At 35.5% G+C, this 23487-nt stretch overlaps 1 protein-coding gene across 1 annotated transcript in view; it reads left to right on the top strand.

Annotated features, from left to right (window-relative positions):
• LOC111503873 (sodium channel protein 60E) overlaps positions 1-23487 on the top strand; it is a 331231-nt gene that overhangs the window by 271463 nt on the left and 36281 nt on the right. Inside the window, exons 10-15 of the mRNA XM_074186486.1 lie at positions 7977-8115; positions 12718-12935; positions 14623-14793; positions 16589-16782; positions 19404-19509; positions 22226-22378. Of these exons, the coding sequence (XP_074042587.1) occupies positions 7977-8115; positions 12718-12935; positions 14623-14793; positions 16589-16782; positions 19404-19509; positions 22226-22378 (981 nt within the window). The remainder of the gene's footprint in view (positions 1-7976; positions 8116-12717; positions 12936-14622; positions 14794-16588; positions 16783-19403; positions 19510-22225; positions 22379-23487) is intronic.

Raw genomic sequence — 23487 nt, 5'->3', positions numbered from 1 at the left:
GGAACTTATGCGACTGTATTTCAAGCGGAAATTTACGCTATTGAATTGTGTGCGGAGATATTGGATGAATCCAACCTCATCACAAGTCAATAAAAATATTCTCGGTCAGTCAAGCGGCGTTGGAAGCTCTTGGCTCCTACCGAGCAACGTTTAAATTGGTAGCAAACTGCCAAAAAAGACTCTCCTCGATAGGAAGACTAAACAGATTGTCTCTAGTCATACTGGCCTGGAAGGCAATGAAGCTGCTAATTCTCTTGCAAAGGAGGGTGCTGCAAGCGGTTTCATTGGACCAGAACCTGTCATTGGCATGGCTTTGGGCTTTGCCAAACAAACACTGGATTGGCTCACTCCAAGGCGTTCATTCACCCTTCGAAGCTCAATTCCAAACAGTTGTTGGACTACAGTAGGGATGAACTACGATGTCTAACAGGCCTTCTTACAGGTCACTGTCATTTGAATCATCACAGGCAGAGACTTGTACTGTCGGAAGACAGTGTGTGTCGCCTCTGTCTGGAAAATGATGAAACTGCAAAGCATATACTTTGTGCCTGCCCCGCTGGGGACCAAATCAGGTTTTTAGAGTACGGCTCTGCCGTTCCTGAAAAACCACTCACCATACAAACTGATCGGTTTCATTAAGAAGCTGGGTGTATTTGGGTGTATAGGTGTGAGCCACAATAAACCCTTATGGGTTGCGGTGAAGGGTCGGATAGACCCACTCACTTTAGACCTACCTACCTAGTTCCTTATTTCATAACGTCCCAATTCCAGAGACCTTACAATAAATCAGGGAATTACTAGAGAAAAATAATTTCAATTATAACAAAATTGATGAATTCGTTTCTCTCACTAATTTGTGTATGAAGCAAAACCGTTTTCAGGTAGAAGGTTGCTTTTATAAACAACAGAAGGGAACGGCTATGGGTAACCCCTTGTCCCCCTACCTGGCAAACCTGTTCCTGAGCAGATTTGAAATGGAAACCAAAGAAATGTCAAAGTATTTTTCTAGGATATGGCTGAGGTATGTGGATGATGTCTTCGCGAAATTCGATAATAAAAATCGAATATTGAGAACTTTGTTTCCTTTTTGAATAACAGATTTCTAATTCAATAAAATTTCAATAAAATGCACGTATGAGTTAGAAAATAAAGAACAACTTCCATTTCTTGACGTTTTGGTAATGAAGAGCCAATATGGAGGACTAGAATAAAACGTATTTAGAAAAGAAATAAGCACGTACAGGTATATTCCTGACAGTTCACATCACTGTGGACAGCACAAACGTGCTGGGCTGAATTTTCTAGTGCATCGTCTTTTCCTCTCACACATGAGAGGTTCACAAAAGAAAAACGTACAATACAGGAAATAACAGCCACTAACGGTTTCTCGAGGGGTATTGTAGATGACATAATACGAAAGAAGAAATTTAGGTTAACAATGAACGAAATCTCGACTTTTAAAAACGACATAAGCCAAGATGAATATATCTCAGTTCCGTACCACCCATACACGAAGAACTTTGGAAATATTTTCAAGGACTAGGTATGAGGATGGTTTTTAAAACAAGTCTTTCTTCACAGAGCTTTTAAGGAAGTCCAAAAGGCAAAGTCGAGAATTCGGAAAAGTCGGAAATTTACGAAATTAAATGTAAGGACTGCGATGCAAAATATTATGGAAAGACTGGCTGAATGATCGATTTTCACTTGCTATCATCCAACCCGTGTTAGGAATCACACCTCAAAAGGTAAGACCTCGTCAGTCCTTAGCTCGCACGAGATTCGACTTCTGAGGGTTATCGTTCGTAGGGGTTCGACAGCTGGTTAACGGAAAAACAGATTTTGAACAGACAGATTTTTTATACCTGACTATTACATAAACACAAATTGTAAAATTTATTTAACACTAGTAGATAAGACAAAATTTTGACGCTGGTACCCGGAAGAGGTATCTATGGAATAAATAAGGATAACTTTGTAATTATGATTAGTTTGATCTTCCTTTTGAAGATTATCACTTGGTGATCGAAACACGTGTCGAGGTGTTAAAATAAGGGTTTGGTGTTGGGAAAAAATTCCAGTAATATTCATTACTACGAACTCAACAAATAATATGTCTTGGAGATATTTGAACTATTCATTTTTCGATACCGCGCACTGTAAAGAAAACAATTTAGATGTATTTTGGCCATATGTTGAAAACTTTGTCGCGCTCCTAAACGAAGACTTTCAAACCATTGTTATTCTGATTGGCATGAAATCATTTTTATTATATTCAGTCATTCGTTCAATTAATTTGAAAAATCAAATTGTGTTTTTCTTTTCAAACCCATTTGTGTACATAATAACAACAAAGGCTTCAAATTTAAAAATTCCTGTGCAAAAGCTCTACCTACTACTTTGTGGTCTAATTTTCCAGCATTCCCCATGAAATAACAATGCATTAATGTATTTTAATCATGCTCTGATGTAGCCGTTCTGTGATCTCCGTAATATAAAATGAAATAATTTTTCACGACTCGACAATGTGGTTGTCATATTTGAATAATTTCGGAGGTTATGCAATCGTTTATTTCAAAGCGGATTCATTATGCGAGAAGATAGTTTCCTTAATAGTTTTTTTATTGATCAAAAGGGTATTGAAATCAGAGCCCAAAACCGAAGCATTTGTAATCCAACACCGGGCAGCACTATTTCGACCCGACAAAGAACTCTCTCAGTGGTGCTGGGCTGAACATCGAATACGTTGCATAATTCAACTGTAATTGAAGGATAAGCGGTAGAACATAGAAACGATGACAATTCTCCTTATGAAAACACAATCTACAGAATCAACAGAAAACTCAATTCACGAATATCGTAAATAACCGAGACTCCCCAAAGCTGTCCTTTGTTGAGGAGTACCCGAATAATCAGTACTAGGTCCATATATATTTCTCCTGTATATAAATAATCTTTTCCTCTTAGGGTTCCTTCACTTTATTTGTCGACGACACTACCATTCTATGGCACTCTGAAGATGTGAATTTGCTTCGAAAAAATGTTACAAGAGACCTACAAAAAATATAGTCGTGGTGCGAATCAAATTTTTCATGTTTAAATTTCAGTAAAAAAAATTCTCATATTTGAATGTCTTCTTCCCGATGTAGAATTAGGTGCTGACTCTATACCATCTGACAGCAATATAAAATTCTTGGGACATGACATAGATACCAATTTGAAATTCACAAACCACAAAAAATCATCATCCGGCTGTTTGGCCCTTAGAGCTACAGCTAAAGTTATGCTGCGGCAAAAAATGTCTATTTGGCTCTCAATGAGTCAAACTTTAGGTACGCAATCTAGTTCTGGCGTTCTTGTAGTAGTGAACTCTTTTTTGAGAGTGTATTTTTGCTGCAAAAGCTAGCAGTGCGGTATTTGTGCCAAGTAAATAGGTTGCGTTCCTGCAAACCTCTTATCCTGAAACACAGAATACTGACCTCAATCTACGTTTCAGAAGCTACGTGTCTCTTTTGCAAGAATGAATCTTTATATGAAAATAACAATCGCACTGCACGGAATGCAATGAATTAATCATTGATCATCCCTAAATCCAGACAGATCAAAGACTCAATATTTTACATCGGTGTCAAAATGTGCAATAAACTACTTGCAGATATGAAGAACATGGATTATATTGAAACTTTCAAGAAAAAGTTACATGAAAGACTGGCATCTAAAGCCTATTACAATCTGACAGAATATTTTGATGACGAAACGATATGAAATTAACGGTGCTTATACGAGTATGTCACATTTTATGTGACAGGCAATATCTGGTTTGTTGAAGGAGATACACAAAAATGTTTCATACAAAAGTTTTAGGAGTTCATAAGAGCTATATTTTGATATTATTTTCAAATATACAGGGTGTTTGGTGTAGGTGCTACAGACCAAAATTCCATTTTTTAAAATAGAACGCCCTGTATATCATTACATATTCAGATGCTACGTTAAATTCTGATATCATTTCATGTTTGGTTTTTGAAATTCGGTTACGGCGTTGTTGAGTTATTGCTTAAAATGTAAAGTCTTGAGAACGACTATTATTTTTTAAAATATCTCATACAATTATTCTCTCTGCATCAGATCACATGAAAATTAGTCAAAATTTTGGGTGTTCGAAGTAATGGTTTCAATTTTGAGTTGTGAAATTCAGTCAGGAATCATTTTGAATATGAAACAATTGCGAAATTGAAAGAGGTGTATTCGAAAACAAATCTTTAATTAATAACAATGTAAATAATATAACTTGATAAATCATTTCATAAGAATGGTAGGTACCTAGAAATAAGTCATAAAAATTGTTCAAAGTGATGCCCATTAGATATTATACAGGCTTCGAAACGTCGAATCACTTCTCTCGTACAAGTCGCTCTTATAATATCAGGCGTAATATCACTGCACGCTAGTCGAATTTTCATTTTCAGATCATCCACATTCAAAGGGGGAGTAGTGAAAACAATATCTTTTAAATAACCCCATAGGAAAAAATCAAGCGGTGATAAATCTGGGGAACGAGCCGGCCACCGAATTGGACCCTTATTATCAATCCATCTATTTGGGTACGTTCTATCCAGATATTCAGTAACAACCTGTGAATTGTGAGGAAGAGCACCATCTTGTTGCCACCAAATTCCTTGTCGTTCTACTATGGGAATATCATACATCAACTGGATCAAATCATTTTCTAGAAAATGTAAATATCGCAATCCATTGAGATTTTCATTGAAAAAGTAAGGTCCTATGTAGTTTGAAAATTACTTTCGCGGACCCAGTGGGGATTTTCTTGAGATCAATAGTGACTGTTATGTCGATTCACAACTCCATTATTGTGGAATCGCGATTCATCGCTCCACAAAATTTGACTGAATATGTTAGGACTTTCATGTAATATTACCTGAATACAAGCAATGAATTCAAGTCGTCGTTCAAAGTCCGTGGGTTTCAAACCTTGTACCAACTGAATTTTGAATGGGTGGTATTTATTTTCTTTCAGAATTCTCTGTACATTAGATTTACTCACACCGACTTCTTCTGCAAGAGTACGGATAGAAACATGTGGATGAATAATAATATAAGCCAACACATTGATCTCTAAATCTTCAGTTCAGATCTCGTATGATGACGATGCTTTATAGTAGAAGGAAATGACCCAGTTCGCAATTTTTCTACAACTCTCGAAATAGTCATTCGTGACGGAATGGGTCTGTCTGGAAAACGTTCTTGGTATAGACGTTGTGCTTAACGGCAGTTTTTCTGACATTCCCCAAAAATTAATAACATATCAATGCAATCACTTGGACTAAACGCGAAAGGCATACTGGAGTTTTCGCACAAAGAGCACAGTTACTGTTTTGCAAAGAATCACTGAATCGAACTGACAAGTAGATACAATTCAACAACATTTGTTACTATGGCATCAACAAGCATAAGCTACTTGATGAAATTGTGCAATATAAAGCAATTCACCCTCAAGTTAGTTACATTCTCAAAAATTTCAATATTATATTCAACTGATATCGATATCGTATCGTAGAGGTGAGAATAATGGTTTGTATTCAGTAGTAGTCTAGTTCAATTTAATAAAAGATATAGACTGGATTCGTGTACGAGTAAATAAGTTTTTTTGAAACTTTATATTTAAGGAAAAGTGCAATAACTCAACAACGCCGTAACCGAATTTCAAAAACCAAACATGAAATGATATCAGAATTTAACGTAGCATCTGAATATGTAATGATATACAGGGCGTTCTATTTCAAAAAATGGAATTTTGGTCTGTAGCACCTACACCAAACACCCCGTATATTTAAAACTTTTGTATGAAACATTTTTGTGTATCTCCTTCAACAAACCAGATATTGCCTGTCACATAAAATGTGGGACACCCGGTATATATATATATATATATATATATATATATATATATATATATATATATATATATATATATATATATATATATATATATATATACTTTCACCTAGATGTGATTAATTATATGTAATTGTATATTTATCTCAATAAAATCACTGTCAGGTAATAAGTGATATCAATCAAAGCGCTCAACGTCACAAATATCATTGCTATCAAAAGTTTCGTTGATTGTTCAACAGTAATATAGCTACAAGAGTCCCAGCCCAAAATCTCATGTATTTTCTTATGGCGCTTCATTCTGGCGATTTTACGACCTTCGACCTTCAAAGCCCACTTTAAGGTCACACTTGTCTCTTGCCCACTTCACGGTCATACGTATCTCGTCGTTGGTAAGTTTTTCAGAGAGAGACTTTAGTGAATGGGGACAACTACGTCACACGTGTCTCTTTCACACTCCTCCACTGTCGTACTCTAGTCCAAGTATAACAGCAGAACCTGCTTCAGATCCGGAAACACTATCCGTAGCAGCTTCACGAAAACTAGGCCACCAAACGCGGACTTCGATTCCAAGAATTGCATTTACCGGATACCCTGTGAGTGCGGAAAATCCTATATCGGTGAAACTAAGATGCCATTGAAAGTTCGCATTGCCGAGCACAAAAAACACACACTCCAAATCAGGAGTAGGAGAGCATGTTTGGACCCATCAACATTACTTCAAGTGGTTCCAAGCTGAGATCATTCACAGGGAGGAACTTTCATTTAGGAGGAAATTTAAAGAAGCCGCATACCTGCCGTCAAACAATGTATTCAGCCAAGCTAGCGTAGAGATACGCATTATATGGATACCTATATAATCATGGGAAAAATGGCCAACTTCCACCAAACGGTCATGTCCCGCTAAACCGGTCAAGCGAAAAGAGGAGATAGGTGAAAGTTCTCGAATGACCGATGAATAGTCATCTCTCGTAGAAATGATTCTAGTCATCATGGTTAGGTTAGGTTAGGTTAGGTGTTAGGTTAGGTTAGGTTAGGTTAGTTTAGGTTACAAATCACACGTGTTTAACGTGTTAGGAATCACACTTTAAAAGGTAAGACCTCGTTAGTCCTTAGCTCGCACAAGTTTCTCAACTTCTGAGAGTTGACGTTCGTATGGGGGCGACAGCTGATTAATGGAAAAACATATTTTAAACAGATTTAAACAGATCATCCGAAGACGATTGTGAATACTAACAATCGAAACATCGTGAAGTAACTATTTTTTGTTAAATTGTTCTATTTTCTAATTGTATTTTATTTCACTGTAATTTCATTTCAGGGTTTTTTGCCTAATATAATTGTTACTTTTCAGCTATTCTTTTTAATTTTTCATTTATATTGGTTCTTTTAGGGATTTCAAATTATTTTATACAATGAAATTGAAATCTTTCAAACTTTTAATTTTCAATTCTGGTTGATTGTTCAATTTTCAATTCCTTTTGCTTTTTTTTTATTCCATTGTAATTTAAATTTCTTTGCTTAATATATTTGTTAGATTTTCTATCTGATCTTTTTAATTTCATTGATTCTTCCAGGGATTCCAAATCATTTCCTATTATATTAGACAATGAGAGTCTGAACTGATGAAATGTACCATGAAACATTGTCAGCCACCTTCAAACAAATACTTCAGACAAATATAAGTACTAGGGCAAAATTGCAATCGAAACTGTTGTATTAAATATTGACTTTAAATGTTTTGGACTACGAGTATATCATGTGAGTGATTTTGAACACTCTTTCCAAAATAGTCAACCTTCTCATGAAATTTTCGCAAATATAATCTTGTGGTCTTTCATATCGGGCAACGGAGAATCCATATAAAAATATCCCGAAAAATTAGTCGCAAAAACGAAAATTCCTAAGAGTCCTCAGTGTCTCGTGCGACTGACTATGGTGAAATCCCACAACAGCCATATATCCTTTCCGTTTTCCGCAGAAAGTTAGTTTTTGCATTCTATTTCCGGCAACTGGAGAACTATAAATATCCACCAGGCTTAATATCGACTTTTCTGTTTCAGAGGATCGAGGTGACACCTGTTACGGTCGCTGTGGGTCCCAAGGAAATAAAAGTAATCAAATGCAACGGAGTGGGGAGCTGTAAGAAGAAAGAAATGTACACGTTGCAGCCGGATTATCTGTCACATATTGTCGTAATAAGTAAGTCCAAATCCAGTCCAGTCAAAACCTATCAAATACTTCCATCAATGTATTGTTTTATTCATTCTCTTAATTTATTACCTCGTATATTACGTATTGTTTGACAATAATTTCAAGGCTACCAATAGGTACGTTTAAACAGAACCATACTCAAAGATGTGATAGAGGAGCAGGACATTTTTGATTTTCCCAAAAAAATATTGCAAAAGCCCATGAACATTTTAAATGACTTTTTCACAAGTGGGTAGCACCATTATTGATTCAATGTGCCAAATTCTCTTGATGATCTACGCAGGAGAATTGCTGGGGAGTGTCGTACAGTGTCTCCAAAAATGTTGAGAAATATGGAACTGAATGATTCACATTTTGAACCTATCATAAGATGATAACATTTTAGGCAATGAAAAATAAAAATATCTTGATGAAACTTAGTTTTCATTAAAACTTCAACAACAGTTGATCGATCCTCAATTTCACGATGATGTATCACAAGTATAGTAGTCCCATAGTAAATTCTGAAGTAGAAGTAGAGGTTGCTGGGGACTGGGGATGAGGGGTCGACAATACACTGATTATGGATTTAGTGAACGTGTTCCCCCTTGAAATAAAAATTGATGGGGCTAAGCAAAATTCTTTTCTTTTTCATGAGTTCGCAGACTAGTGGGGTAACAAGTTTCAGCGGTGACACACTGTATGTGTACAAATCTATTGAATAGTGATATTTTAATTTGAATATTGTAGACAACACTGTGTCTACCATTACATGGTTTTCATTTGTGACGTATCCTATATCGTGTTGTATGTAATCTGTAAGGATTGAATAAAGATTATTATGCTCTGTAATAGATAAAGAACTCCCTGAAAACTTAAAAAATGTAGAAGCTATTAGCGATTTTATTTCTACTATGTCCCAAACAGATATCTTACCGGATGGAGACTTACTGCGCTTTTATGGCTCGTACAGAAAAGAAGGTATATGTGATCAACTGATTTTTCTCTCCAACTACTGAAAATGAAATCTTTAGTATCATAATTAGCATAAAATCAAAAGCATATGAGGTAGATGAAATCAATATAACTATTGAAAAATTTGTTGCCCTTTCATCATAACGGTACTAACTCACATAATAAACGTATTCATAAGTGAAAGTTATTTTCCTGATGCATGGAAATATGCAAAAATTATACCCCCGACAAAAAATAATCAATCACAAAATTTTAATGATTTAAGGTCATTACATATATTTCCGACATGTTCCAAAATTATAGAGAAAGTAATGGAAAATTGAATGCGCCATTTCATTAATTGTTACAATATTTTGCCACATAAACAGTCTGGTTTTGGAAAAGGTTATAGTTGTGTAACAACATTATTAGAGATTGTAGATGACATAATTAATGCTATAGATAAAAATGAAGCCACCATTTTCATTCTATCATCAATCAAAAAATACTTTGTGCTATATTACATTTTTTGGATTCAGTGATGCATCAGTGATGTTGATATCATCTCATCTAGATAATAGATTACAAAAAGTACAGATTCATGATATTTCTCCTACTTGGAGAGAAATTAAAGCAGAAGTACCCCAAGGCAGCATTTTAGGCCTACTTTTCTATACCCTCTATACAGCCACATTTATCAAGAGGTTGAATTCTTGTAAATATCCCCTTTATGCAGATGACACTGCACATCTGCAAATCTTTAAGCACTTATCAATATGAATGTTGATCTAAAAACGATGTTAAAAGTATCCATTGACCATATGTTGAAATTCAATCCAAACAAATCAATAGCTATTATTTTTGGAAGGGAAGAATAAAAAAACTTCAGCTTGAAAATTGGAGACTCTGAGATACAATTTAGACCGCATTCAAAAAATTTAGAGTTGATTTTTGATCATAAACTAAGACTTCTGGAAAATGTAACCTACAAACTTAAAATTGTTTATTCATCATTGAAACTCATATATGCTTTGTGATTCATTAGTTTTATCTTATTTCAACCATTGTGACGACGTTCATCATTCATGTTTAGACAAGAACGACAGGTGTGGCATACAAAAAGTTCAAAACTCTTGCATCAGGTTAATATTTGGTATCAGAAGAAGTTCCAGAATTTCATACAAATTAGCAGATTTGAAATGGTTGAATATGTTTAATCGTAGACGTTTTCATGCAACATGCATATTCTTTAAAATAATAAAATATAGGAAACCGATTTCAATATTTTTTTTTTGAAATGTCAAGTACTAAAAGGTCTACCTTGGGGCAAAATTTGAAATGTTTATTAAAGTTTCAGGGCATACTACGATATTTTTTCTTAGTCGAAAATCGGAATTTTTTATTAGAGATTTTTTCATTGAAAAAATCACGACGCCACTGGATTCAGAGTGCCTCTAAACAGGTGTAACCAAAATTTCATGAAAAAATATTCATTATTAACAAAGTTATGACAACTCAAAAATTCGAAAACTCACACAGCTAACAGTCACAAAAAACACCCTATATCAACAGATATAGCCATGAGAATATTATTTCCATGATTTCAACGATAAAGTGCCGCCAGATGAAAAAAAAACAAATAGCGTAAATATTTTTAATGAAAATAACGGAATTACATTCAAGTTTTCACACAAATTAACTAAAACTAAGACCTAAGTAAATCAATCTTGAGTTTTGAGTATATTGCAATAAATATTTCAATTTAAATCTTAGTTGCCATGGAAATGATATTACAGTTTGACACTTGTGAAAGATTTAAGTGCACTATTGTCAACAATATTCACCTTACAGTTCTTCGAATTATTTTGTGTCATGGCTGCAAGATTGAGCGTAAGAGAGAAAATTGAAATTGTACGCCTTTCAGGAGATGACGTTAGAAGTGCTAGAGAGGTTTGTAGAGTATTTAATGAGAGACATCCAGATCGTCTTCGTATTAGCTGCGGTACGGTAAATAAAATAAATAAAATATTCAATGAAACTGGTGCAGTATCAAAAATGATGTTAAAAAGTAATCCTGTACAAAGACGAAACAGAAATGACAGGAATGATCAAATCATTTTAGATTATTTCGGAAATAATTCTAATGCCAGTATAAGAAATGGCACTTCTTCGATTGACGACTTGTTTATTTTGTGGAAATTCATGTTCACTGAGGATACACTACAAAAACACACTTTTGTCCTATTTTCCACTATATTTCTTTATTGTTGACCGGTTTCGGCTATTACGCCATTTTCAAAATGGTTAGTTTTGAAAATGGTGTAATAGCCGAAACCGGTCAACAATGAAGAAATATAGTGGAAAATAGACAAAAGTGTGTTTTTGTAGTGTATCCTCAGATAAGGAATGACACTTTAGATTTGAATATTCAACGAGAAACTATTCGGAGATGTCTCAAGGCAAAGAATATTAAACTTTTCAAGCCAAAATTTTTACACACACTTCAAGAAGGCGACGAAGCAAGACGCCTGGAATATTGTTTATGGGCCCAAGGGGATTATTTAAACAATAGAAATTTTCCAAAAAATATTTTATATGCCGACGAAGCCACTTTCACTACAAATGGAGAAGTGTCATCACATAATTGTCGCTATTGGGAAGCGGATAATCCTAACTGGGTAATAAACTGTAAAAGCCAGTATTCTCAAAAAATCAACGTCTGTTGTGGAATATTCAAGAGCTGCCAATCAATGAACGATCAAATTTAATTGCCCAGTTAGATGGGTGTTCAGTTCATTATGCCAGAGCTGTGAGGCAATGGCTTAACGAACAACACAACGAACAACAATAAAAAAATCGCTAATAAAAAATCCCGATTTTCGACTAAGAAAAAATATCGTAGTATGCCCTGAAACTTTAATAAACATTTCAAATTTTGTCCCAAGGTAGACCTTTTAGTACTTGACATTTGAAAAAAATTATTAAAATCGATTTACAACTTCAAATTTTAGAGGGGTGTTTCCATTAAAAATGGGTCACACTATATATAACAGATGACCATAACCTGAATGTGCGTGCGAGACAGTGCTAAACATTCCTGTGCATAAAAATGAAATATTTAAACGATCGTTTTCCTATAATATCTCCTCCACAATAAATTACCTCCATAAATGGGAAAACAATTGTTTTCACATGTCAGCAAATGTTTTTAAAAGTATGTTCAAACAGCATCTGTTCAGCATTCAGAATAACTAGGTCCGCGGCGAGAATCTTGAAAACGGTTTTAGTTCTTCATATATATTTATATATTACCTTCCCTTTTTTTTTCTCTTCAAGCCCTAATAGAATATTTTATTTTTATACATTTTCGGCATTGGTGGAAGAGCAGATGCGAATGCAAATTCGCGATCTGAACCAAAAGCCATTTGCACATCAAATACAAAGTGTTTTTATTTTTCGCTCTCTTGTATTTTTTTTTGTTGTGATCTTGTTATTTCGATGGGCAATAAATTTTATATTATTATTGTATTATTGCGAGATTCGTTTGAACACCTAACCGGAAATAGGATGGCACAGAAAATCGAATGAAATATCAGAGGAACCTTGAAAGCCTATTCTAAAATCTCAGTTGGATTCAAGATAATTTAAATTTTTCAGACCAACAGATACCAGATCGAAACTGCTCCGGATGCGAGCAGTGCTGCATGGACTACGAAGGATGGATCCAGTTCCAGCAAGGACTCTACCAAATCGTCCGAGATCCACTCTTCGAACTGGCAATAACTGTTTGTATAGTACTCAATACGATGTTTCTAGCGATGGAACATCACGGCATGAGTGAATCAGTGCTCAGAGCGTTAGACATAGGCAATAAGGTGAGTTTTTTCATGCAGTGGAACAATTTTTGACACTTTCACATCATAGAAGTGTAAAGTACATTTTTCATTCGGCTCCGAATTTGCTCTCACAACATGCGTTTTTTTCTTGAGATTTCGACTTTTTTCACTAATTCAATGTTAAAAAACTTTCACACACAATCTGTTCGGGTAAAAAAGAATTAAATAAAAAAACCCATTCAGATGAAAAGGAATAACTATTTGAGGATGCGAAAGTGTAAACATTTAATTATAATTTGATGACCATCATTGTACTGGAGATCATCATGTTTTCGGTAACCTTATGGACTATTTCAAAACTTTATATTTTTTCTGACAATTTTTGAAACTTTATATAAATAATTTGCAATCATACTATTTTTCATTTATAGCTATCAATATATCAAAAATGAAATTATTCCAACTTTTTATATTATAATCATGCAATTTAGCATTCATTCGTTCATAACATTAGTTTTTCTAGAGTATAAAATGATTCAAAGTCATATTTTTGAACGTTTTGTACAGTTTAGAAGATAGTGTGTCTCATGGTGTTTTAAATACGAATTCTATGGCTTCATCCATTAGACTGTTAATTATATTTTTCGGTTTTTGAGTAGTGATTAGATGATTGATTCAAAAAAAATATAGCTGTTATAATTCATTATTTATATACAGGCCGTATTTTTTAGCTGATACCACTATTACTATCTCGGAAACGGTAGATCCTACAAGGACGGTTAAATGAAACAAAAGTTGCCTATTCAGAGATGCAACACACTGGTATTTTCAGATCTATAAAATCATCAACGGTTTCTGAGATATTTGGAAAAAACTGAAAATGACAGTTTTTATTTTTTGCTCTTCTGCCTCCATTTTCAATAATATCAAAAAATGACAAGAAAACTTTTTGCTTTATTTCATGTGCTTTATAATCTGGTCCAACTCATTTTTTAATGCAACGTTTCATTCATTGAATTCCATCATCAATAATTTTTTTTTCAATATGGACCTGAATATTTTTTTATACATTTCCGTAGTCATTATAATTACAAATTCTATGACATATCACAACATATGTATTTCTAGACGTTTCTTCCCGAAACCATATCATCAATATTCTATCATTTAACTTTTTTTATTCAGAAATCAAATATCAAACTATTGTTGTAACACTTAGCTAACAGTATCGCTGATAGATCACATTGAAAAAAAGACAGTTGCGAAAGAAAATGTTACGTAATAATAAATGATAGAAAATTTACACCGCATAACGGAATAGCTAACGTTACATTTTTTAAGTTACCGTCTCACGCGATATCGCATCAAATATTCAAATTGTCTTCCATAATTTTTCAAGTAAATACTTGCTCTAGAAATAGTGTGCTTGTGGCAGTTCTCTAACATCTGTGGAGTGATAGAGATGCTGGCACAATTATTGACTCGATTTTGAAAATAATTTTTAAATAAATTATGATAATAACCTTCTACTCGTGAGTTTTATAATATAGGTATCTAGATTTTGTTTTTGAATTTCAACTCTTTTCTGAAATTATAAAATACGTAAAACTTCGTGGAAACAGTCGAAATTTTAAGAAAACGATCGAGATGAAGTACTACCACTTACTATTCCACCAAATCATTGTATCTCAATCTTGTTTTTGTTCATTTATATTTCTTATTGCAGGTTTTCACTTCCATTTTTACTTTTGAGTGTTGTTTGAAAATTATGGCTCTAAGCAAAGATTTTTTTTACTGCGGATGGAATATTTTTGATTTAATAATCGTATCTGCGAGTTTACTGGATCTCATTTTCGAGTTAGTCGATGGATTGTCAGTATTGCGAGGACTGCGTCTAGTAAGTATTACTACCATATAAAGACCTTACAAACGTTGATAACTTTGGAATATCAGTGTAGTGTTAGTTAAAATTATTTGATTAATTCAAATATTCTTCAAAAATGGTTTCTCAATATCATTTATCATTAAAAGTTTTCAAATAATTTGTAGACTGGAATTGCTAAAAGCCCTGTATTATCAATTTTTGAACTTTGGCATATCAGTGTACTGTTAATGAAGTAATTTGAAAAATTCAAATCAAATTTACGTAGCCCGCGAAATTTGAACATCCACCTTATTTTTTGAACAGCACGTATATGTACTGTTATCGTGACAAGAGCAGATTGGCCTCTTCTGGTGACATAAAGTCGTCTTCTTTCCATGTTATCCAAAATGGTGCCAATGAGGTGTCTCATCTCGAAACCTAGAAGTACACTATTGATGATGTCGATCTCCACCTGTACCAGATAATTTATCCAGTTGAAGTTGGAATGAATCTGCAAAGTTACATGGCCGATAGATTGCGACTAGCCATGGTGCTACCTAAGTGGCTCACGGAGTTATTATTATTGATTGCCCAAAACACGAGGCTAATGACCAAAGTAGTCGATGCCGTTGATACAAAAAAAACTTCAGTCAAGTGGCGTTAGACGCTCTTGGCTTCTACTGAGCAACGTCTAAATTAGTAGCAAATCATCAAAAACGACTCTCCTCGATAGGAAGATTCAACAGATTGTCTCTGGTCTGGATTTCTGGCCGTACTGGCCTGGAAAGCAATGATATTGCTGACTCCATTGCAAAAGAGAGTGCTGCAAGCAGCTTCATCGGAACAGAACTTGTCATTGGCATCACTTTGGGCTTTTTCAAAGATTGAACACCTGGACGGCAAGAAGATTTATGGACTTCTGACAGAATCTTTAAGGATTAGCTCACTTCAAGGCGATCATTCACCCTTCGAAGCTTGATATCAAACAGTTGTTGGACTATATAATAGGGATGAACTACGATATCTAACAGGCCTTCTTACAGGTCACTGTCATTTGAATAATCATACGCAGATACTCTGACTGTCGGAAGACAGTGTGTGTCACCTCTGTTTGGAAAATGATGAAACAGCAGCGCACATACTGTATGTCTGCCCCGCTGGAGCCCGAATCAGGTTTTTAGAGTTTAGCAGAGCCGAACTCTTACCATCTGACTTAAAACACTACTCATCATACAGACGTATGGGCTTCTTTGAGAAGCTGGGTTTATTTGAACGAGTGTGAATAGAAGGGAGCCACAATAAACCCTTGCGGTGAAGGGTCGAATAGACCCACTCACTTTGGACCAACCTTATCTAATTCTATGAATGATATTTCTTTGAATACCATAAAAAATGTTTTGAATACAAAATGAATGGAAAAAAATTAATTTTGTGTAAATCAATGTGCATGTGGAAGTAATTTTTGGAGAGTTTTTTTTTCTTTCAGATTGAATTTTTTTAAGCCTATATATTTCTTTATAAACAGTTTTTATTGTAGTTAATTCCGTTTCTTCCTTTCTTCGGAAGTTCTACAATGTTGTTCTCAATGATGGAAAAGTAGAAAGTCAAAAAACTATTTTTTCAGAAAAACTGATCCTGAAAATATTTCCCTTTCTTCTACTTTGATAAACTATATTCATTGCTTGTGAAACGATACTCTTATCAATCAAATATAGGCAAATACATGAAAAACCAAAAAACTGGGGTCCATATGATCGCAGTCGCGGGCTACTGAACGAAGAAGACGTGCTTACTCATCCATAACTATTATATATGCCATCTTTTTCAGCTACGAGTTCTGAAATTGGCTCAGTCGTGGATTACAATGAAGGTTCTTCTCAGCATAATAATAAGTACGATTGGGGCTCTGGGTAACCTCACTTTCGTTTTGGTGATAGTTATCTATATATTCGCAGTGATAGGCATGCAGCTATTCGCTAAGGACTACACCGAGGAAAAGTTTTTTCCCGATCCCATCCCAAGGTAAGATGGTCTTCTAGGTTGAAAAACACATTGAAAAATAATTTTATTTCGATTATCATCATTTTTATTGTTGCTAACGCAATGAGCCAATAATGATAGCCTTCTGCTTTTGCCCACCTAAAATTTCTGCCTCAGTGCGGCAAGCCGGCATGATCTTTAGATTATAGAGTAGAAAGGTCATCATTCCACCAAGGACTCTAATAATCACGGCCTCCCGGTTGTCAGGGAAAGTACAACCTTGAAACGGACGATTTGGGATGCAAATTCCTATGGAAATGCATTTTTGGGTTTTACATGGAGTTGATACAGCACTTCTCGGATTCATTCCAATACTCCATACGAGTAGAGTGAGATCGGAACGGCAAACATATTCAGATCTGTCGGATCTTGGGATCATGCCGGCTTGCCGAAATCATTATCATTTTTATTATTTTTTTAACCCTTAGTTTGCGCTGGTCAGGCCCTATCCCCCGATATATTCAGGAGGTCGTGCCAGCATTATCAATCAATGGTCACTCTCCATACCATGGGTTGAGTGATCATTGGGTCCGGCACGACTTTCAGATTCGAGGGTAGAGAGGGCATCATTCCATCAAGGACTACAATGATCAGAACAACCATCTTGATAGATTCTGTGGAGTTCAAAGGGGAAATCTCGATATTTCATCCGTTTGAGGGTCGAGAAGGCTACATTAAGCTTATTAGCTTGTATGAGCCTGAGGGTGAGGAACGAATATTTCCAATAAATTTGCACTTCTCGTTCCCCACAACGGATTCAATATCGCCCGGAGCGTTGAGCAACACCAGTGTCTTGTCAATATCTTAAAAGTGCCGTAGGTGATAAGGAAGCACTCTTAGGGCCGCGTGATATCAGTGGATATAGGCTAATATCGCAAATACTGGAAATGCTGACAATAGGTGCATTAGGGTCTCAGACGCTCGCGGCAGACCCTGCACCTTGTGTCAGGTCTATACTCATCAGTCTACTGCGATAGACTGATATATTGAAGACACCATCCCGGCAGTCCATAATGAATCCCTCAGTTTACGACTTCAACCCAGTCGACCTGAGGAAAGCGAAAGTCAGGCGCTTTGATAAGCCAAGGTCTTCAATGTTATTGAAGAAGACCCCATGCATTGGCTCATCCTTGTGTTTCCGCAGAAGTGAGTGAATATGAGCTTTTTACTGAACGGGTTCCAACTCGTTGACAGAGTTGCGGTCACATCGTTCAATGTCGAAAACTAAACCGAGTTCATCAGCTGCTCAGGTAGTTGCCCTAAAGAAAAATGCTTCGTTTCCTGCTCTCTCATGGTCACGGACCATGCTAAGAAGGGAATCCGAACTTCTGACGACTTTACAGGCTATATCCAGTACCATTCTATCATGTAGACACTCCAAACCCAAAAGTCTACGGCCTCCCTGTTGTCGGGGGAAGTACAATCGTAGAACGCACGATTTGGGATGAAAACTTCTATAGAGATGCATCATTTTTCATGTCTTTATGTCGAGTTGATACAGCTCCTCCCGAATCCACTTCACTACTACAAACGAGTAGAGTAAGATTGGATCGGCAAGCATATTTGTTGCAGCAACTTTGTTCCGATGTTCCGACAGTTCCGATGACCAGATCTGTCGATGTTTGTGCTGATACTTGCCGCGGAGAAAGTTCTTCACTGCTGTTACCTCTTGTGAGTGGCGTTGTTCCACCCCGAGATAAGTATACGTCTCTCCGGCATCCAGATGGTGTAGGATGCTTCCATCTACGAGCTGCACATCCTCTCCGTAGTCCCTGCATCGTCCTCTTTTGAGATGGACCATTGCACATTTGTCTATCCTGAATTTCATACCGATAGCATGCGTGTACTCTTCCACCACCCTCAAGGACTGATGGAGATCCTTCTCTCCAGAGGCATAAAGTTTAAATGTGCGTATTCACTCGTGCTCGCACCTTAAGATCATCCATTTGAAACAAATGGGTGACCTTGTGCCTCCGGTTTCCGGGGGTGCCACAGTTATACCCTCGAGTACTTCTGAGCGCAACGGATAATGGAAATAGTGAGATGCAGAAGAGAAGAGGACTGAGGAGATCGCCCTGAAATACACCCCTTCTGAAAGTGACCCACCCGGTTTGGAGTCTGGCTTGAGCAGATGTTATAGTAAAGCGAGTTCGCCAGAGTGGTAACAGTTGTTCAATGCATCTCACTATTTTGTCGGGTAAGCAAGGCATCTGAGCAAATGCAAGATGAGCTCATGCGATATTGTATCAAATGCCTTACGGTTATCGTGCCATGAAGAGGTTGCGCTTATATTGTATAGAGTCCTGGGTTACATATCTATCGATGAGCAGCGACTCCTCTCTTCGACCCTCTCTGCTCATATATCCGTTCGATTAATCATTATTATCATTATTATTATTATTTCTACATTGTATACGTTCCACGTTCATTTTTTGATGATTCATATCGAAATTATCAAATAAATGTCAAATCAATTGGATGGGATTTTCTACGTCACAGAAAAATTATCGAAATTGAACACGATTTAAGAGACATATAAGCAAGAATAAACTTGTTCCAAACATAATCTCCATATTTATTCAGTCATCATCTTCTTCTTTCAGGTGGAACTTCACAGATTTTTTTCATTCATTCATGATGATTTTTCGAATATTGTGTGGTGAATGGATCGAACCTCTTTGGGATTGTATGAGAGCTGAAAAAACTGAGGTGAGGGTTAGAAACATTATAAAAGTGACACTAACAATTGTATAAATACATTTTTTTCATTATCTCAACAAATAGGAAACTTTCATAAATGGAGTTTGAAAACTAAAACATGATTTTAATGAGAAAACACTGACAAACTGATCAATATGAACAGTTGAAAATGAAATTAACTACTACGAATATCACAATTTCAACAAAAATATTCGTAAGAAAATAATCCACACCTTAAGTCAATTTATCAAAAACTATTTTTATTTGATTTTTGATATCCAGGGCAGCTGTTTTTTTTTAATTCTTCAGGTATTAGATATATTTGGTATGTTTTGTCATAATTATTTACTTCTGTCCAAAGTTTTTTTTTCTGTTGGGTATTATGATTGTGAATACTATTTTTATCGAAATTCCTATTCAATATATGGAACAACAAATTTTTTGATATTATTCCAAAATTTTAGGGTCTCTGTTTATACAAGTTCACTGTAGGTTCTAAAGGTTTATTTTATGATCAGTTTAAAAGATACTTATTTTAAAGAAAGCAATATGTCTATATGGACGGCATCACTAATTGAATAATGATAATAATAATTGTAATTAATTGAACAAAATTACAATTTTGCTCAACTGGCTATCGACCGAAGTCCTTCCGCCGACTAATTGAAAAAACATAATATGTAGGATTTCGCAAGGATCAATTCTGTTCTGTTCCCTATGACTCTTTAGTTGCAATATATGTATTGGGTGAATTATTCATCAATGTTTGCTATTGTCGGTCGATAGCCGGTCGGTTCGACGTGGGTGCTTTGTTCACTCACTCAAATCGACCGCCGTGTTGGTCGGTAGTTCAAGCCCCAGGCTGAACGATCGATTTTCACTTGCTATCGTCCAACTCGTGTTAGGAATCACACGTTAAAAAGGAAAACCTCGTTAGTCCTCAGCTGGCACAAGTTTTGACTTATGAGGGTTGTCGTTCGTAAGGGTGCGACAGCTGGTTAACGGAAAAACAGATTTCAAACAGATTTTTTAAAACAGATACCACTACAATTTATAATGGAAATAGCGTACCTACAATAAATCAAACTCCCATAGTTACAATTTGATTGATAATGAGAAATTCCGTACCACTAAAATACCTAAAACTGATTTTTTTTGCATGAGTTCATTCGAAACTTCATTATCTAATATCAGTATGGGAAAAGGCAAGGAATTCATTATTGAAACTGAATGAAAAGTTTCAAAATGGAATCATCATGTATATATTCGAGCTCAACTACAATGAGCCAACAAATAACTTGTAGAAACCAAAAAAAAGTATTATATTTGTCATACTTACTAAATTCCAATCATGTACCTTCATACCTTCGGTCAAAAATAAGCTCAAATATTCAAATTTATTACAAAGGTATCATATTTCAGAATGAGCTTGCTTCCAAACACTTGTGTACTCCATGATTTCCGGGTTCTTTCCTCTACATTTTCTAGTATATGCCATTATGGCTGCCGTAGAGGATATATCAAAACAAGGTCTTCAATCCAGAGCTGGACAATCCGTTCTGGATGGTTACTAGAGGTTACTTCAAAGGACCAGGAAAGCGACTCCTCGCTGGTTGGTGCAGTCGGTACTCTGCAGCCTTGAGAGGTTCCTCCTTGAAATATACCACAGGACATCTACCACCTACCTGATAAAGGCAATCGCGGACTGACCGGTCTGTCAAACTCCACAAGGGAATTCAGACCCTGTCAGCAGAGCGCATACTCTGTGCCTGTACTGTTGCGGACCGGATCAGGTTATAGTTTTTGTCAGAGTACCAATCTTGCCAGCTGACCACTAACTCTTCACGTGTTGCAGTGGAGGATCTAATAGTCCCATTTACTTTGGACCTACCTACCTGCTGAAGTTTTTTAAAGTGCATCAGCCAATGACAATGCTACCTTACTCTTTGTTTCTATTCTGCCTGAATGTTAATTGAAAGTCAATCTGCATGCACCCTCTTACTCTAATAATATAAAAAAAGTTCTAAGGACTCTAACACAGACATGAAAGATTAGGTTCACAATATCCAGACATATGAATGAAAACCAGAATTGAATGTATTTGCTCTAAACTAGGACATTTAATTTAGGACTATGCAGTACTAAGGTCCAGGAGAAGCAATAAGTCATTTGTTGCAGTATTCCTCAGTATTGGGCATAAAACCACCCTATGTACATCGCCTCGCTATCTGTATCACCACTTTTTCCCACATATATGTCGTATATAGAAATCTTCATCCTCAACTCGTTATTGTTAATATCATGATTGGTGTTTGTTTGAAGGTGGTTGACAATGTTTCGTGGTGTATTTCATCAGTTCGGACTTCCATTGTCTAATATAATATAAATTGATTTGAAATCCCTGAAAAAAAATTAAAAACCATTAACCAAAAATAACAATTTTATTAAACAAAAAACTGAAATTACAGATTCCAAACCAAGTTACGTCACGACGTTTCGATTGTTAGTATCCACAATCGTCTTCGGGTGATAATAGGGATTTGAAATCAATTTATATTATATTAGACAATGGAAGTCCGAACTAATGAAATACATCATCATTGGTATTGTATACCAGACAGTATTGTTTCCAGGCAGAAAATAAACGTCACTTATATCGTATGAACTTAAGTTTTTCAGGAAAATTTATTGTAGATTTGTTTATTTTTGATATCAATATTTTCAGGGTCCCGGAACATGTTTAGCGGTGTTTCTTCCAACCCTAGTGATGGGTAACTTCATGGTTCTCAACTTGTTCTTGGCTCTGTTACTCAATAGCTTCAATTCAGAGGAACTCAAGACAAGGAAGGAGGTATATGATACTTTTTTTGAACTTCAAGTATGTCGATTTTTATTTCTGCATGATAATTGTTACAATGACAGCATTTTTCTCAACTAGAGTGATTTCGTACTATCACGGTGAACTTTTAATTTTTGAAGTAGTTGGTTAAAAATCGACTCGCAAGATGAACGTACTTTTCAATTCCAGGCGAAAGGAAGATGATAAAACGATGTCACTCAATAACTCGGTTAAGTTTGTTTCGCATGTTCTGTTTTTTCTACTAAATGAATGTTTTCGAGCAAAAATCGATGCTGTTTTTGCGCTTAGCTGCGGTTTCAAACAGGTGAGTACGTTTTGCATATCCTAATAATTTGTTGTTTCTTACAATATAACACATGTAATTGTAATCTTTTTATTTCTCTTCGACATTTCATTATTTATCTGCTATTATCAATTCATATTCTGAGGACAACAGTGTGAATAAACGAAGGCGCAAAATTACCTTTCAATTGTTGGTAATGGGATTTTGGTATTTGAAAATTAAAGATATTTTAGGTGTTTTATCTTCCACAGATTCAAAAAAATTCAAAATGGCAGAAATTTCAAATATTTTTTATTTTGTCAAAATCGCATCTGTAGAGGTGAAATTTAGCTCTGTTACGCCAGTAACGCAAAGTACGAAAATCACATTTAGAAAATGCCAAAATTAGGTACTTTCCAGGTGCTTTTTAGGTACCGAAGTCAAAAATTAGGTGCTCTGTAACTTAACAAACCGTACTGTAACTGTAACTTAACAAAGTTGCGTTGCTAGCATTATGTGATGCTAGCAACGCAATGAAAATAATAATAAAATAATGAATGTTAAGGTGCTAATTGAGTAACAAACGGTGAGGATCTTAAATTTTTCTAATTAATAAACAAAAGCTTCCAATTTCGATAAACACCAGATCTAAGAATCAGGTCTCTCGAAAACGAGGACGAATGCTCTATCAAGTATAAACTAAGCGTGATAATAAAGTGCTAATTAGGTGCTTGCAAGAAATTAAGATGGAAACGACCGCGAATAAGCGAAAAAAAAATTCGATATACCTGATTTGAGAAAAAAAATTCAACAATATGCAACAAAGTCTTGAACCTGAAAACCACCATGACTGATATACTGAGTT

Source organism: Leptinotarsa decemlineata, unplaced genomic scaffold, assembly GCF_025532065.1.
Source record: "Leptinotarsa decemlineata unplaced genomic scaffold, Ldec_3_MD MMD2_tig00078422_RagTag_RagTag, whole genome shotgun sequence".
Taxonomy (NCBI): Eukaryota; Metazoa; Arthropoda; class Insecta; order Coleoptera; family Chrysomelidae; genus Leptinotarsa; species Leptinotarsa decemlineata.
Note: the sequence above shows the minus strand (reverse complement) of the source record. Positions and strands in the feature narration are given on the sequence as shown.